General features: G+C 42.9%; 1 protein-coding gene across 2 annotated transcripts; it reads left to right on the plus strand.

Moving 5' to 3' along the window:
- The first annotated feature begins 1,141 nt into the window (after positions 1-1,141).
- Positions 1,142-16,870, plus strand: ercc6l2 (excision repair cross-complementation group 6-like 2). Of its 2 annotated transcripts, XM_076289283.1 has the most exons (18): positions 1,142-1,762; positions 1,859-1,975; positions 2,275-2,468; positions 2,642-2,803; positions 2,982-3,189; positions 3,389-3,529; positions 4,108-4,224; positions 4,336-4,455; positions 4,762-4,833; positions 5,170-5,315; positions 6,328-6,423; positions 8,154-8,253; positions 8,491-8,643; positions 9,882-9,950; positions 10,366-11,038; positions 11,397-11,551; positions 12,116-12,351; positions 14,480-16,870. In XM_076289283.1, exons 1-18 carry the CDS (start codon positions 1,469-1,471, stop codon positions 15,543-15,545), a joined length of 4,119 nt encoding a protein of 1,372 aa, XP_076145398.1. In that variant the 5' UTR covers positions 1,142-1,468; the 3' UTR covers positions 15,546-16,870. The 2 variants fall into 2 exon arrangements, with proteins under 2 accessions (XP_076145398.1, XP_076145399.1); XM_076289284.1 differs by lacking the exons at positions 1,142-1,762; positions 2,275-2,468 and having other exon boundaries at positions 1,878-1,975.
- The last annotated feature ends 43 nt before the right edge of the window (positions 16,871-16,913 follow it).

Here is a 16,913-nt window from a genome sequence, read left to right on the forward strand (position 1 = left end):
TATATTTTTGTTCATCAGGAAAACTCAATCTCAATCAAGAACACTCTCAATTCGCCTTATTCACATGGCGGCCATTGGCGGCTAAAACGAGGCTACAGGGTACACAAACCATAGGATTGTTATGTTCTATGCATTCACCTGTAGGTGGCATTAATTATATAGTAAGTGTACCCTGTAGCCTCGTTTTGGTTTAAACAATGGCCGCTGTGTGAATAAGGCGAATACTCCCTTTACTTTGCTGTTTGCATCTTTTTGTACATTAAAAACCAATAGGTCGCCACTGCAAAAGGGGTGCTATCTCTATAGGTAGATATGAACAACATATGACTTATGGCCTGAAAAAAGTTCAGTCAAACGATTTTTTTTCACTTTAATCCCTGTCAGATGCACACGTGGTCTCGCATGCGCGCTCTTGATGCTCACTCTAGATTCCGGGAGATTTTATCTCATTTGCGGGCGTCAGGGTGCCGCTATCAATATGCGGGAGACTGCCGGAACTTCCGGAAGACTTGGGATGTCTGTATGGGCAGAGAATGTCCTTAGAAGGGCTCTGGTATGGGTTACTCATTTAGCATGGGAGCATGCTTAGTTTGCTTAGCCTATCCTCCATAAAGATGTTTCCTGTTGGTGTTTACCACAACAAAACATGTCTGCTGTGCTGTTAGGTCTAGCCTAGGCCATGTGTTGTCAATATTGACAACACATGCAAAGAAAGATACAGACTAACCAAGCACATAATAATTCATTGACTCACTGGATTCATTGGTTTGACAAGAGATGTTGGGTAGATGTAGGCTAGGATAAGATGGTAGGCTAGGCTATAGCCTAACTTAAACAATAGCCAGAGTTGTGTTGAAACAGAAAATGTAAATCTGTTTCAAATAATCCACTACACAATAGGATATTTTGATCGTATGGCTGGTAATAATATTGAATTACCTTGTGGTGAATTTGTTGAGAGATAAAATGTGGTTGTCTTGTGAATGACAGTGACACAGAGAAGCTGCTCATGGCATTAAAAAGCAATGAGGGATCGTGAACAATTTGCTAATATTGTGCACTCCAATACTACAGATGGCAGTGTACACTTTTAAACTTTGTAACAGTTTCACAGAAGAAGAATACACCGTAAAGAAAAGTATTTACATTGTAGATGCCATAGGTAGATGCTGCTGCTGGCAGATACATTTTAATTGGGCTCTGTTTCTGACCGGCCACATATCCAACCTTATCTGAAACTGTAACGTAGATAGAAAATTCTCTATCTCGTATCGGCTACCACCTGGTTGGCCAGTCGAGACATTGAAATCAGATGGATAATCTGGGCAACGCAAAGCCAGCTAGTTGTTGGCTTATTTGTCTTCTTCCAGCTAACTTCAATATAGCCTAAGTTACACAGTAGGCTTAAATAACTCGTGCACGGTGAAACTAGCTCTTTTTCTGAAGACACTTTTTACCTTTTGGAACGATGTCAGTGAAGTTGTTGGACGAGCGAAATGACGACGAGAAGCAAAAGGTGGGGGAAACATCAGGGAGCACAGCTAACGCACTCATGGGAGAAAAGCCTTTTTTCCATCTAAGTCAGATAGCCTTTGGAGAATCGGTCCCATTCGCACTGTCGAAGTATGTGAAAATCCCATACACAATAAACAGGTACCTACGGGATTATCAACGAGAAGGCGCGAAGTTTATATTTGACAACTATGTCAAGCCGAGAGGATGCATTCTTGGTGATGACATGGGTCTTGGAAAAACCATACAAGTAAGAATGTCGGCACTAATTGCACACTTGTACGACTTTATATACTGTGCTACTCAGAGTTGTAGAGAATTTATTTCGCCATTTTCCCATGTTTAGGTAATCAGTTTCTTGGCTGCAGTGCTGCACAAAACAGGAACACGGGCAGATGCTGAGAAGAATATTCCACATTTCCTACTGTCCCAGAAAACAGCAGCGCAAAACAAAGTGAAGAAGGTAGGCTACCTATCAGTGAAATTCTAACCAGCAATTAGGACCTACTGTCACTTGTCCCTAGAGGAGCTTGCACACTGCTCCAACAAACTCCAACATTCTAAAGTTGGCAGCTGTCTTTAGATTAGAATGTTCATAAAACCAACTGCCAGTCCATACTGCAGTGTCTCAATCCAACAAACGCCAACAAACACAGACGGACGGCACACACTGACCCAACTGTTGGAGTTTGTTGGCGCAGTGTGCAAGCTCCTTAAGCCTTAGGTGTGATTCAACATACCTTTTTATTGATTGCATTGCAGGTATTTCTTATTATTGCCCCACTCTCTCTTCTCTATAACTGGAAAGAGGAGCTTGACACATGGGGTTACTTTAGAGTGGCTGTTGTGCACGGTGTTGAGAAGGAGGATGAATTGGCTCGTGTAAAGAAAGGACGATGTGAGATTGCTCTCACCACTTATGAGACTTTTCGACTCAACCTAGATGCGTTCAACAGGTGAGAGGTTAGGCCTATGTCCCACTCCAGATGGGTGACATCAAAATTCTTGTTCTTGCTCAAAAACAATTTGGGGTTGATAACCTATTGTGCCTTATTTGTTTAGATAATTCTGAGATTGTACCACAGCTGTACTCAGTAGTGTAATTTTTTAAATACTGTTTTGCCCTCAGCATTAACTGGGCTGCTGTCATCGTGGATGAGGCTCACAAAATAAAGAATTATAAGTCTCAGATAACCAAGGCTATGAAGAAGATGAGATGTAAAGTGCGAATAGGATTGACTGGAACCATACTGCAGAACAACCTGGAAGAACTCTACTGTGTCATGGACTGGTGGGTCATGTTCATTGCTCAGTGTGTCCCCTCATGCTCGAAGACAAGTTCCTGATGTATCCAAACTTACTTGTCCTCAGAGAATCAACATGATAAAAACATAAATGTATGTTATTGAATAGAATGTCTGATGTTTCTCACAGTATTTCTGCCTCTTTTGTTATTGCTCGTTTACCAGGGCTATTCCGTGGTGCCTTGGTAATTTCCGTCAGTTCAAGAGTAAGTTTGCTGAAGCTATTGAGCATGGGCAGAAGCACAGCGTCACTAAGCGCACTCTAGCCGTGGGTCGCCAGGCTGTACAAGCCTTGGGCCAGAGGCTCGCTGGGAGGTTTCTGAGGAGAACCAAGGCTCTGATCAGCAGCCAGCTACCAGCTAAAGATGACAGGGTGAGTTTGTTCATTCTGATTAGTTTCTATTCCTCATAAGTTTTTTTGCATTAATTCATGGATCCATCTATTCAGATTCAGAGTAGGACAGAACACTAATGTATTTTTCTTAGAGAGAGTTTTCCTCCCACGTATGATATATACTCCTGTGATAATATAGGTGCTTGCAACCCAATGCTGTCTCGATTGCCTCCACCAGGTGGTGTACTGTTCTCTGACAGAGTTCCAGCAGGCGGTTTACATTGCTGTGCTGGAATCAGAGGACGTGATTCTGCTAATGAGGAGTGGACAGTCCTGTACCTGCGGCAGCAAACAGCCCCGGAAGAAATGCTGCTACAAGGTTGGCTTTTTAGACTTTTCTGAGATTTCAGCCTCACTGTATTGCTATTGCCATTGTACTGCTGCATACACTGCATTAGAAAAAAAACAGTCGTTGTTATGGTTGTGGACTTTAGCTGGTAAAGCATGTAATAAGTTATATAAATGTGTGGTCCAGAATTGACAAGGTATGTATTTATAAACAGTCCGCCAATTGCTTCAGTTGCTAAAAGTGTTTTTTGGTGTCTTAAGTTCTAAATAATTTCATAGATAATTTAGAGTCTAAAACAGTTCTGAAAAGTCCCTGCGTTATAAGAGCCAGATGTGAATTTGTAGTAAATGAAAAATCACAGCAAGTTTAGTTTTATCCCTGCTGTCCCAGTTCACAATTGCATAAATCTAAGAGGCACAGTTGCTTCTGCTACTCTCAACTATTCTGAATAGTGAAAAAAAGGCTTTAAACACATTAATTGCTCCTTGGTAATCATCTCAGCTTTATTTTTCTCCTAGATGGTCTTAAAGTAAAGTGAAAGTAAAGTTAAAGTGGTTGATTATGTGAAAGATAACATGTCTTCTGTGTTTTTTTGCACTTTTATTCAGACAAATTCGAAAGGAGTACCTGTCAGAAATCTATACTTCAGTTATCTGGCCATTCTCAGGAAAGTTGCCAACCATGTTGCCTTACTTCAGTCTAAAGAGGGCACAAGCAAGAAACAGGTAAGCTTCACAAAGCAAAAATGAGGTGTCACAATAACAAAGTACGACCAAGGTTGGAACAGGCTTTAAACATATACTTACTGTCCTTATGTTATTTTGTGTTTGTCATAGGAGGAAAGCATCAACGCTATTTGTGAAAAAGTCTTCCAGAAGTTTCCAGAGTTTGTGGAGCGCTGCAAACAGGAGTCCTTTGAAGCTATGTCAGACCCCATGTACAGTGGAAAGATGAGGGTTTGTCTCACTCTCTCACACACACACAACAGATGGAGGCTAAAGGCCCTTTCATACCAAGTCTGGAATTTCGGACAAAATATTCACACGAAACCACGTTGGTAATTAAGTAAAAGTGTTCTGATTAGTTTTTAAACACCAAGGATGAAATATGTTGGGATGAAAAATAAATTTGAACCTGAACAAATTTCATCCTCAGTGTGTAAAGACAGATAAGAACACAAGCATTTTAATTACCTGCATGATTTAGTGTAAATATTACTTCCGAAAAGTTTGCATCATAAAGGTTCATATTATTTCTTTCAGGTCCTACAGAAGTTACTGAGACACTTTCTTCAGAAAAAGGACAAAGTGTTACTGTTCTCTCTTTCAACCAAGGTAGGTTCATAAAAGAACCTGAAGGCCTCTAAAACATGTCATTAGACTATGAGCTCGAAATTCCTCTTCATAATGAGGTACAGTATTTATGTACCAGCATCCTCCCTGAACTGAAGAAATGAAATAAAAATGTCAGTGTTTTATCACATTACAGACCACAGATATATGGTGACATGATACACTTGTAAATACAATATTGCTGAGACAGGCTAGGCAGTTCATTTTCACCTTTAAAATATAAAAAGCTTACTGCTTAAACAGGATTTTTAGTGTGCAAAAACGTCATTTAAACTGTCATCGGCGTAAACTCATCTGCTCAGCTTGAATTCCCTGTAGTTGTTGGATGTGCTGGAGAGCTACTGCATGGCCGAGGGGTTGGAGTACCACAGGCTGGACGGAACCACGAAGGCAAAAGACAGGATGAAGATCGTGAAGGAGTTCAACGGCTCGAAGAACGTCAACCTCTGCCTGGTGTCCACCATGTGAGTCACAGTAGTGCTGTTGTCACAGTAGTGCTGTTGTCACAGTAGTGCTGTTGTCACAGTAGTGCTGTTGTCACAGTAGTGCTGTTGTCACAGTGCCCTTTATCTGCCTCTAGTGGAGGGCAAATCCATATCAAATCACCCCATTTGAACAAAAATGTTCACCCTCTCAGAAACATCAGGAAAAGGAATCACTGGTTCTCTTATAGCCAACTTATGGAGAAATCGCAAATGCTATGTCTGTATCACGGATAGTTTTGAAACTATATTACCCTCAGAGGATTGTACATAAGAGACAAGTTGACATTTTGTGCATTAGAATCAGAATCAGTTTTTATTGGCCCAGTATACTTACATATACAAGGAATTTGACGGTAGGTGTTAAACTCTCTGTACATTCAACAATAGACATGTAGTAGTACAAATAGACAGGTAGTAGTAAAACATTCAATAGACAATAGTAATAAAGACACATATACGTACAATATAGACAACAATATACATGTAGGCACATATCAACGTATTAACATAATATACAAAAAACATTATACAAAAAATAAGCATAGTATCAAGACAAGTACACATGGAGTGGAGTGGATATAAAGTACAGAAGTAATAGTGCAAATGTATGCATGTAATGTATGCAAGATACATATTAGGATGATAGGTATGTAATGTGAGGGATTAGTGGGTGAATGGCCAAAGAGGGGATGACCCCACTTAATTGCAGTTCAGTACAGTGATGGCAGAGGGAAAGAAGCTGTTCTTGTGTCTTTTTTTTTGTGCGCAGGGATCTGTAGCGCCTGCCAGAGCGGAGGAGGTTAAAGAGGGTGTGTGCAGGTTGTGTGGGGTCTTTGATGATGTTCTCTGCCCACTTCCTGGTCCTACCAATGTTATATATTATAACTATAATTAGTATACTGTATACATTGTCTCATATCAAGGGATTTATCTGAATTTATTTCTGTTGTGCACATTGCTGAAAGAGTTTGCTGCTTTTCTGCATCCATAGGGCTGGTGGTCTTGGTCTCAACTTTGTGGGTGCAAACATAGTCATCCTTTTCGATCCAACGTGGAACCCTGCCAATGATCTTCAGGCTATTGACAGGTAAAGCAGTTGATAGTTATTACGCCATATGTGTTTATCCATTTAACACAAATCCATCAAAACAGTGAGATATAGCATATGCCCGCAACCGTTTATTGGAACAGAAGTGCAAGGGGCCCTTGTCTCTCTCTCACTAACACAACCACCGACATGATATTTGCTGTTCGACAGCTGCAAGAGAAATCACGAGAACAGCGACAACCACTCTATATGGCTTTTGTAGACCTCACGAAGGCTTTCAACTATATTGACAGAGACTCGCTGTTCGTAGTGCTCCAGAAAGCTGGCTGTCCCCCTACTCTGCTCCAATCCTTCCATGATGGAATGCGTGGTAGAGTACAGTTTGATGGCGACCTTTCTGAGAGTTTCCCGATCAAGAGAGGAGTAAAGCTAGGGTGCGTACTGGCTCCTACACTTCGACATATACTTTTCATATATATTCCAGAAAGCCTACAAAAATACACATAACACCACAGGAGTCTCAGTACTATCCCGAGATGATGGGAACTTTCTCAACTTGGCCCACTTCAAGGCGAAAACAGCAGTTTGTTATCCCAGAACTACTCTATGCTAACGATGCTGCTCTCCGTTCATCTCCGGAACAGCTCCAGACTCTACTTGACATTTTTGCTGAATTATGTGACCTGTTCGGGCTTACCATCAGCCTGAAGAAAACTGTCACCATGTCACAGGCCGCTGACTCTCACACATTCGCAATAAATTATATCCACACTAGACCTGGAAATATCAACTCGTTTAGGAAAAGCAGCCTTCTATTTTGGTCGTCTAACCAAACCAGTCTGGAGGAACAAACATCTATCTGTGCGTACTAAAGTTAGAGTGTACGAAGCATGTACTGAGTATACTCCTATATGGATCTGAAACCTGGCCTATATATCGCCCCCAAGAGTGTGGAGTAAGTGCTTTCCACTCAAGAAACCTGCAGTTTGTTATTGGAAAGACCTTGGAGGACAAGATGACGAATGAAGAATTATTCACTATCAGAAATTAGAAGAACTAGAAGAACTATTCACTATCACAAATTCTGAACCCCTCTCTTCAAGGCTGAAATTCAATCGTCTGAGATGGGCAGGCCATGTCAACAGAATGCCACGATCTCGCATTTCCCACTCAGTATTTCATGGAGTTTTGGAGGAGGGAACTCGTCACACGGGTAGACCTAAACTGCGTTTCAAATCATGTTTTTTTTTAAGTATATTTTTTTGGGCTTTTATGCCTTTAATGCAACAGGATAGTGGAGAATGACAGGAAGCGAGTGGGAGAGAGAGTCGGGGTGGGATCCGGAAAGGACCACTGGCGGGAATCGAACCCAGGTCGCCAGCGTACGGTGCAGGTGCCCCAGCCAGTTGCGCCACGGCCAGGCCCTCAAGGTCGTGTTATCTCACTTTGACATAAAACCTGAGAGCTGGACAACTCTCACAGAATTATGACCAATGGAGAACAAGCCTCTACCATGGTAGAGCATATGACCAAGATAGGAACCTACAGAAACTGAGGGAGAGACGTCTTCGCTCAGCTAACAACAATTAATATATGAATAGTGCCATGCATTATCATGACAGAAGCATGCCAATCAATAAAATCTCTCTCTCGCTTTCTCTTTCTCTCTCTGTCTCTCTCTCTCTTTCTCTCTCTCTCTCTGTCTCTCTCTCTCTTTCTTTCTCTCTCTCTCTCTCTCGCTCTCTCTTTGTGTGTATGTGTGTGCGCAGGGTGTATCGTATTGGCCAGTGCAGGGATGTGACTGTGTTCAGACTCATCTCACTGGGAACTGTGGAGGAGGTCATATACTTGCGCCAGGTGTATAAACAGGTATGGTGTATCTGTAATCAGGAGGTCACTAGCGGGAAGTAGGAAGTAAAGTGTCTCACTCTGACAGCACTTTTGCACTCATGATTGTTTGTAATTTTACTGTTTCCACAAAGCCTTCAGACTTTGGTTTATTTTTTCCTAATTTTGCAGCTATCTGTACTCCACTCCAGCCGGCTGTGCATTGTCAGACTTTTCCTCATCTGTCCATCATTTTCCTCCTTGTTTGCGTTCCTACAGCAACTGCAGTCCTCTGTGGTGGGCAAGGAGAACTCCCGGCGGTACTTTGAGGCCGTACAGGGAACCGATGGCCAATCAGGGGAGCTGTTCGGGCTGCGGAACCTGTTCCGCCTGCAATTAGATGGAACGTGTCTCACGCAACGTATTCTAGAGGTATGCTGCCACCTTCTGGTTGACAGCCGTTATTACAAAGGATCATAAATCAAGTCAGAGACACACAGTGGGGCACTATATCATTTCAACAATGTGGTGACCGTTTGTTAATCTTTTCATTTGAATAGTTTCAGTTTGCTGCATTGTGATTCTTTTTATTAGCATACTAGATCAATTATATATATTTAATTCCATTCCACTTAGAGGAATGTTTATATTCCTTCACTTAACTATAGTGAACTTATGTAAGAGGCACATTCACATTGCTTCACAGTTTGGTAGTGATTTAAACTGTCATTCTGATTTATTTGTGGAATCAAAGATGTCACTGTGTATCTCCACCCCTCATTTGAGGCTTCATTTTAACGGGGTAATGACATCCAGACATCATCAAACGCCATGAAAACGGCATCCAGATGCTACTCCAATCTCCATCTAATGATGTTTCCAATGTGCGTAACTCACACTCCAGGCTAGACTAGCTGCAGATGAGCACTGTAAATAAACCTAGTGGAAAGGGCCTATCTATTTCGGCTTAACCCTTCCAGTCAGGTGAGACAAAGCTAGCAGTTTTAACCCCCTGCCTTCTGATAGCACTGTGGTATTTTCAAAAGGATTTTCTCAATGCACACAAGATGAAATTCCTTCAGACTGATGATAAGATTGTAGACCAAACATGCTGGCAACACACTCAAGGGCAGTCTTTTTTGTAGACTCAATACAAATGCCTGAATGTAATATTTAAAAAGAGGAAGAGGTAGGTACTCCCTGATTATGGATAGTCATATCGCCACGAGAGGAGTAGGCCTTGGTGTGGCCTTGGATGTGAGAACTGTTCTTGCCTACTATAGAAGTGCTTTGGGTTGCACTAAATAAATACTGCATAAATATGTGCTGTATCAATAAAAGACTTACTTACTTATGGCCTCCTTACACCAAACAACTTTGACAAGATTTGGGAAAGATTCTTGAAAGATTGGAGTCTTTTGAGTAAAGCTTGAATGGGGGGCATTAGTTAAAAGACTACAATCTTTCAAGAATCTTTCCCAAATCTTGTCAAAGTTGTTTGGTGTAAGGTGGCCATTACTTACTATATGTGCACTTTGATGTTGTAGGTAGTATATGGTTTTTACATTGATTCATTATGCATTCACATCTAGATTCATTAAGTGTGTGTGTGTGTGTGCGTGTGTGTGTGTGCGTGTGTGTGTGTGTGTGTGTGTGTGTTTTGTGTGTAGCGTGAAGGCCGTGTGGAGGCTGGCGTGATGACTGCAAAAACTCAGGCTGCTGAAGAGAGGCCGTCTGCTGTGAGTATCCCCTCCTCTGGAGGCTGAGACACCTGCACCCCCCTCACTGCATCCTTCTCTCAGCTCCTCTACCTCATCTGAATTATACACAAGAGCATCTGCTAACTAATTAAACTAACATCCTAACTTGATATTCCCTCCTCAGACATGTTGATAGGCTTGAGAGTTATGATTAGGAAATGGGGTTAGATCAAAGATTTCTGCCAAGATTGTTTTTGAGGCCACTGACTGACAGGACATTTTTTTAATATGTTGAGTATGCTCATCTCAAATCAATGTGGTCAGCATGTGCATGAGCCCAAGCTGTTATTAATTACCTCAGTGCCATGTAGTGCCCGTTGAGTTGCTACTCTTGTAAACCGCATGTGCTTGAGTGTGCTGTGCCACTGATATGAGGTAGTCCTCTATGTCACAGGGCCAGACGGATCTAGGAGCAAGAGGCTCCACGGAGCAGCAGCAGACAGCTGGACGATCCAACGGTAACCAGGCCGCGGTGGACGTGCTGGACTTCAGTAGCGACAGTGAGGAAGAGGGGGAGGCGAGCACCTCCCGGGCGGGCCCCTCCTCCACCGCTGCCACCACAGATGGGGCGCAGGGCTCGGCGGTCACAGGCCACGGCTGCCTGAAGGAGAGCTTCACCGAGCTGTTTCTGCAGGGCCTGCATGGCCATGCGGCTGCCAAAGAGACAGGCGCCGGGAGCGGTGACGAGGGCTCCGGTGGTGCAGGGACCTCCAAGAGTCCAGCAGAGGGGACAGTGGACTCTCAGGGCTGGTCTCCGCTGAACCTCTCTGATATGGAGACGGAGGACGCTGGGGAGAAGCAGAGCTCTGAAAGCCCAGACGCCGGGGCGTCCAAATCCCCAGCGCGCAAGAAACTCGAGGAGGAGACGACGAGAGCGAGGGCTCTCGAGACGGGCGTCGTCTCGGAGACGGACGAGGATGACCAGCCAGTGGACTCCAGCACAGAGGAGTCGGAAGACTTGCTCGCTCCACGGCCCTCTCCTACTTTCACCACACTGAAGACCAGCACAGGCAGAGCAGGACAGGGCAGAGAAGCATCACATGTGGGGACCATTGATGCACTCTTAGGTAAAGAACCAAGTGTAAATAAAAAGTATCAAAGTGATGATGATTAAGTGATTAATTGCCAAATAATCGAAATTGATCGCCAACTATTTTGGTATCAATTCATTTGTTTTAATGAATTTTTGAGTAATTTTTTTTAAGGTCAAAAATCATTATTGTGGTTTCTAAAAGTATTTTTTTTCTTTTCTTTTTTACTTACTGCTCTGACAGTAAAGTGAATACCTTTAGCATGTGGACTAAACAAGGCATTTGAAGACATCGGTCTTAGGACTGATCAACATTTTATAAACAAAACAATTAATCGGTTAAGAAAATGATGATGACGATGGTCCATGTTACCTGCTCTTCATCCCTCCACCAGGTGGGCTGAATGAGGTGAGCTACACCCACTCCAACCAGAAGGTGGTGGGCTCCAGCCGGGCGGAGAACTACATCAGCAAGGCCGCGGTCAGAGACGTGTTTGAGCGACAGCAGTACTCTCAGCTGCCCGCTCACCTGCTGTTGGAATCCCAAGAGGTAAAAGGCTGACCCACAAAAAGCCCCAATGCTTCACTGAGTGAGAAGACATTATGCCCAAGATGCTTAACACACAACAAATTAAACAAGAATGTATTCGAGCAAAGATTTGCCCAAAGCAGCGTAGGTTATGTGTGTGGTGACCCAGCCAGTCACTGGTTCCCCACAGAGAAGACACCTTAAGCAGCACAGAATGCTGATTATGCTGTCCCCACTCATGGCCCACACTCTTGAATACGGTCCTGGAAGGACAATACGGCCCCCAAGAGATGATTGGTACCACGGACAGCTCTTCTGTCACATAGGTGTAGCCACAACCTGCATCAGGAAGACAGGTGTCAGAGGAGGGAGTGAATGGATGTGTCTGGGACAGAGAGGAACCTGTATCCAGGCTGCTCTGCCCGGAAGGAAGGGTTCACTCTGCACATCTATAAGGATTAGACTTGTGTACCCAAGCTCAAGCTGCCACTTATAAATATATGCTGTTTGCATATGCGCCAGTGACCTGTCAAAAGCTTTTTGCAGTCACTGATGTGCTCACTTGTTTATCCGTGTGTCTAACAGACTCAGCCTGGACCTGCCCCTACATCAAATGCGTCACACTCTGACCGTGTGGTGGAAAAACCGAAGCAGACGTCTACAAAACCGAAGCAGTCGTCTACAAAACCGAAGCAGACGTCTACCGTCGGAGTCCCTGAGGTGCCTCGTGTGAGTCACGCTGTCAAACACACCCTGAAAACCAGGCGTTATCTCCGCAACATCACCGTCATCGTCGGGGAAACGCCTAACTCCATCCGCAGGTGAGGATCCTAATGTGCAAAGGCAACCTTCTCTGTAGAGCCATTTAACTTCATTCAAATCTCAGTTTAAAGGAATATTTCATTATAATTTGTTATGATGACGAGTGTAAACTTTCATTGGAGACCAAAATGACGTTAATCGGAGTAGTTTTGTGTAAGATCGGAATATGCATTTGCAAAGAAACAGCATATAACATAGCCTTGGGGGCAAGCTTCCTATGTCAAAGTAAATCTCCACTTTAAGCCACTGACTAGTGTCAAAATATCATTACATTTCTCTGCTACTGTGGAGAGGGTCCCTACAGACATGCCAAAGTAAATTTAGCCTTGTAAGTTACAGCAAGTACCGGTTTATTAAAAAAGGGACTGTTTGTCCTGTTGTGGTCCCTAGGTTGTTCTTGGTATAAGTCATTAGGTTGCAGAATTATATTTGAGAAATGAATCATGGAGAAACATTAAGATCACTACAAATTGTATCTGCTGTATTGATGGTTTTTGATGGTTAAGTCTGTGTCAATCGTTCACACAGTCAGCCGTCTGCTGCTGTGTCTGGCCCCCCGAAACCTCCTCCTGGGGACGGAGCCTTTGTGGTCTCTCTGGAACAGAAATTGGCTTCCCGCTCGGCCTCCTTCCTGTCTCCAACCTCTGGCCTCAAGACTCTCTCCTTTTCTCCTTTGTCTTTCAGTCCTTCTGAAGCTAAACATAATGGGGGAACAATTTATTAAAATTCAATGCTGAACCATCTTGATGTTTTCAATGTGAGCATACTTTTTATTACCACGTATTGCTCCGAGCTCAAGTCGGTTCTGGTGATGCAAGGCTACTTCTTACACTCAATAAGAGCAGATGTTTTCAAATCACCCAGAGTCGAGTCCACTTTATCTAGAAGACTGTCGAGCACAGCTTTCACATCGTCATCCCTCTGTTAATTTCTCTCAGAGTCTTCCAACTCTTTGTCCAAGAATGCATCAAGGTCATGAAGAACATTTAGGATGTCTTCTGGGATCTCCATGGGCAGAGTTAGTCCTTCTGCCCTCTCCCTAGCCCTCTTGTCCAGGCCAGTTCTGCCGTCCTCAACCTGCTTCAGCTCCTTTATTAGGATCTTTTGGAGTTCCTTTTTGGTCTTTTTGTTTTTATTTTTATTTTCATCCATGTCTTGTCCATGTCCATCAACGTTAACCCCCAAAGCCTCCAGCTCTCTCTTTAGTTCCTCCAGTCTGTATTTTTTCACGCGCTTCTTAATGGCTCCATCTGAGCTGTGCCCATCCTGCCGTGCTGCTAGGCAGCAGGCCAAGAACCAGCAGAACCACATTAAAACCAGATCACCATAATCAAAGTCCGAAAATCAATTTATCAACAAATCTGAAACCAGCCAACTTCTACACTCCTTTTAAAGGAAAAAGGAGAGTTCAATTGGGTCTTGGAGGACTTTTTTGCATGTCTTGTAGTTATTATCAATATTGGAAAAGTATTTTCATATTGGCCCATATGTCAGCAGTATCACATTAGTTAGGCTCGCTGTTCCCCAAAGCTACTTGTCCCAATTACATACAAAGGATAAAGAATAATAATAATTCTGTCAGTGAGAGAACATTATATGATTATGAGCATGTAAGAGTTTTTGAATGACTGTTAACTGTGAACAAAGCGTGTTGTTCCCCGGGAATGTTAATATGTTGTTGTCTTCCCATTCCCATGCGGAACAGTAATCTTGACTGCTCTGTTCTTTCCACTGAGTCAAACAATTTGGAGACATTTTTCGTAATAATGTGCTAAAGAGAAGTGTACTTAATGCACCTTGAGACAGGAAGCGTCTGGTCTGGTCAAGGCCGACTTTAGCCCCAGGCTTCACCACAACTATACTGCTATTTATACAGATGCAATTATGCAGGCAGCCCATAAGTCTCACTGCTCATTTAGCCTAAAAGGGGCTTACAAAGCCTGTGTAGTGTGTTAGAATCATTTGGCACTGTGGGAACAAGTTGAAATGAGAGAGGGAGGAAGAGAAAAAAAAGAATTGTCAAAACTTACTGGAGTGTATTGTTTTTGTTATGTTGTTCTTATAACATATAAGGTGTATATAAGGTCATTTTCTTATGTGTAAATCTGTTTGTATTGTATCCCTAAGGAGCCACTTCAGGCTGATGGCAGAGTTCTTCGGGGCTGCTTCAGTGGAGGCCTTTGCTGATCAGCTCTTGAAGAGTACTTCCGAGCAGAGACAGAGGATGCTGAGAGAGTACTACAGTCAGCAGAACCCTGACCTGACAGACATCATCAAACAGACCTTCCCTGAGCCGCCGCCTGCAGCTATGAAACCAATGGCAGCTCCCTCTCCCCCCTCCTCCTCCTCAACTTCCTTCTCAACCTCCGCAATAGAAAACAAGCCTGCCTTGAAGTTAACGCATACTAAACATGCTCCCAAACGACGTGTGCCTTCGGCATCCGAGGGCACCGGAGAAAATAGCAGAGCGAAACAGAGTAGGACTCTCTGTGCCGAAACCCCCTCCAGGAGCGCTGATGAGACTGAGGTGCCTCCCTACGCGGTATCAGGAGACTGTAAAACCAGAGGCTCAGCAAGGACCTTGCAAGATCCACAGGGGGCACCAAGTGAAAGACCTCCACACAAAGCTGAGCCCAAGAGGAGCAATACTGCAACCTACATAGGGAGGAACCGTGAGGATCATCAAGGTACTCCAAGACTCTCTAGAGATGATCCTAGTGAGAACCCGCACCCCAACAAGTCCCCCATTACAGAACCCAGTAGGAGCAACGCTGAAACCTACACAGAGAAGAATCGGGAGGTTCCCCAAGTTCCTCCAGGACCTTCTAGTGCTGATCTGAGTGAGAACCCGCACTCCAGCAAGTCCTTCATTACAGATCTGTTGGGGGACACGTCCATATTGGACGGCCTCTTCAAATCCAAACGCAAAGCCGGAAATTCTCAGCATTCTCAGCGTTCATCTACCTCAAACCCTGCCGGTCCCCATGTGGAGAAGAAGGCCAAAGCAAGGACCAAAGACCTCTGGGATCTCCTGAATGAGGGCAATGAGGAGAGTATCAACCAGCTGACAGACCTCACCCAGATAGAGAAGATCTGCTCTGCCAGTCCCAGCCCAGGGAAGTTGGACAGCCAAAGCAGTGAATCCTCTCTTTGGAGGAAAAATGAGAAATTCCTTTGGAAAAAGACTAGTTGATTATACGATGAAGAATGTAATATTCACATTTTAGAGGTCTTATGTTTTCTCTTGTGCTAAATTGGAAACTGGTTTTACTTGAATTTATAAATGTTTTAAATTTTTTATTTATGATATGTTTTACCTGAAAATATACTGTTCTGTTTTAGTTTGTGGATTTCTTGTGTTACATTGTGTTTTAAAATGGTATACTGTAGCTATAGGCCACTAATTTAGTTGTAGATATTTAGTTGATATGCAAACTAGTTACAACTGCCATTTATCATCCCATTCCCAAACAGATCTTGTGAAACTATCCAAAAATAGACACTGTACTTCCTTAGACACTTGGCAACGATTATTCTTGGTAGAATTATATTACAAGCATGTATATAATGGATTTTCCCTGCTTTTTTTGTTCATTTGCTGTTTAATCATTTTCTTGTTATCAATTGTTCATAAACTCCCATGTTCAAATACCCACAGCAGAAGTGATGTTTTGTGAAATATTTTTGTGATTATTTATCCATCCATTTAGCTGTGACAACAGAATGCACTAATTTCTTCATTTTTGTACATGCCAGGTTCATTGTAATCACAATAAGCGGCACAGCTTAAACATCTGCTATCCCTGGGAACTGCATATCTCAGCCTTGTGAGGCTCTCTGGTCAAACTGACCTTTTCCTGGATATTTGTTGAGTCATGTGCGAGTTATCCAAGTTTCCTCATGTTGTTTTTCCTTCAAGGTCTAACAGCAGCTGTTGCAGTTCTGCTGTGATGTAGCATTGTTCTTCCATACGGTGAAACATGCAGGTGAATGTGATGCAGTGCAATTATGGGATGTACATACCAGCTGTATTTTCGATAAGCATTTTATGTTACTTAACAAAAGCAAAAATATTAAACATAAAAAACACACCAAAAACCTAAGTCAGTAGGCCATGACATAAAAGGAAACAGAAAAAATATATTTACTTTGTATATCACATTGCACTTTTCTGCTTTTTTTGCATTTTGTTGTACTTGTACTCTAGCCTAGAAATCTAGACGCGCCCTAGAGTACTTGTACTCTGCACAATGACAATAAAGTTGAATTTAATCTAATCTAATCTAAAAAACAAACCTGTAGTTTCTAACTTGAGAGTTGTTATACAGTGATAAATAAGTAGTTGCCATTGATCTTTTTGTTTGAAGATCAGGGTGTGTGCCAAATGCAAGGGAACTCACATATTATATATACAGCTCTGGAAAAAATGAAGATACCACTGCAAATTTCTCTGATGTCATCCTACAGTTGCTGAGTGACAGTCGAATAAGTTGATGGTCATATTCAAATTTGCAGTGGTCTCTTAATTTTGAATAGGCTCTATGCAGAACTCCATTATGGA

The sequence above is a fragment of the Alosa pseudoharengus genome, unplaced genomic scaffold (genome assembly GCF_046254945.1).
Source record: "Alosa pseudoharengus isolate Yale_2024_CS ecotype anadromous, Long Island Sound unplaced genomic scaffold, YU_APseudo_1.1 YU_APseudo_1.1_scf_17, whole genome shotgun sequence".
NCBI lineage: Eukaryota > Metazoa > Chordata > Actinopteri > Clupeiformes > Clupeidae > Alosa > Alosa pseudoharengus.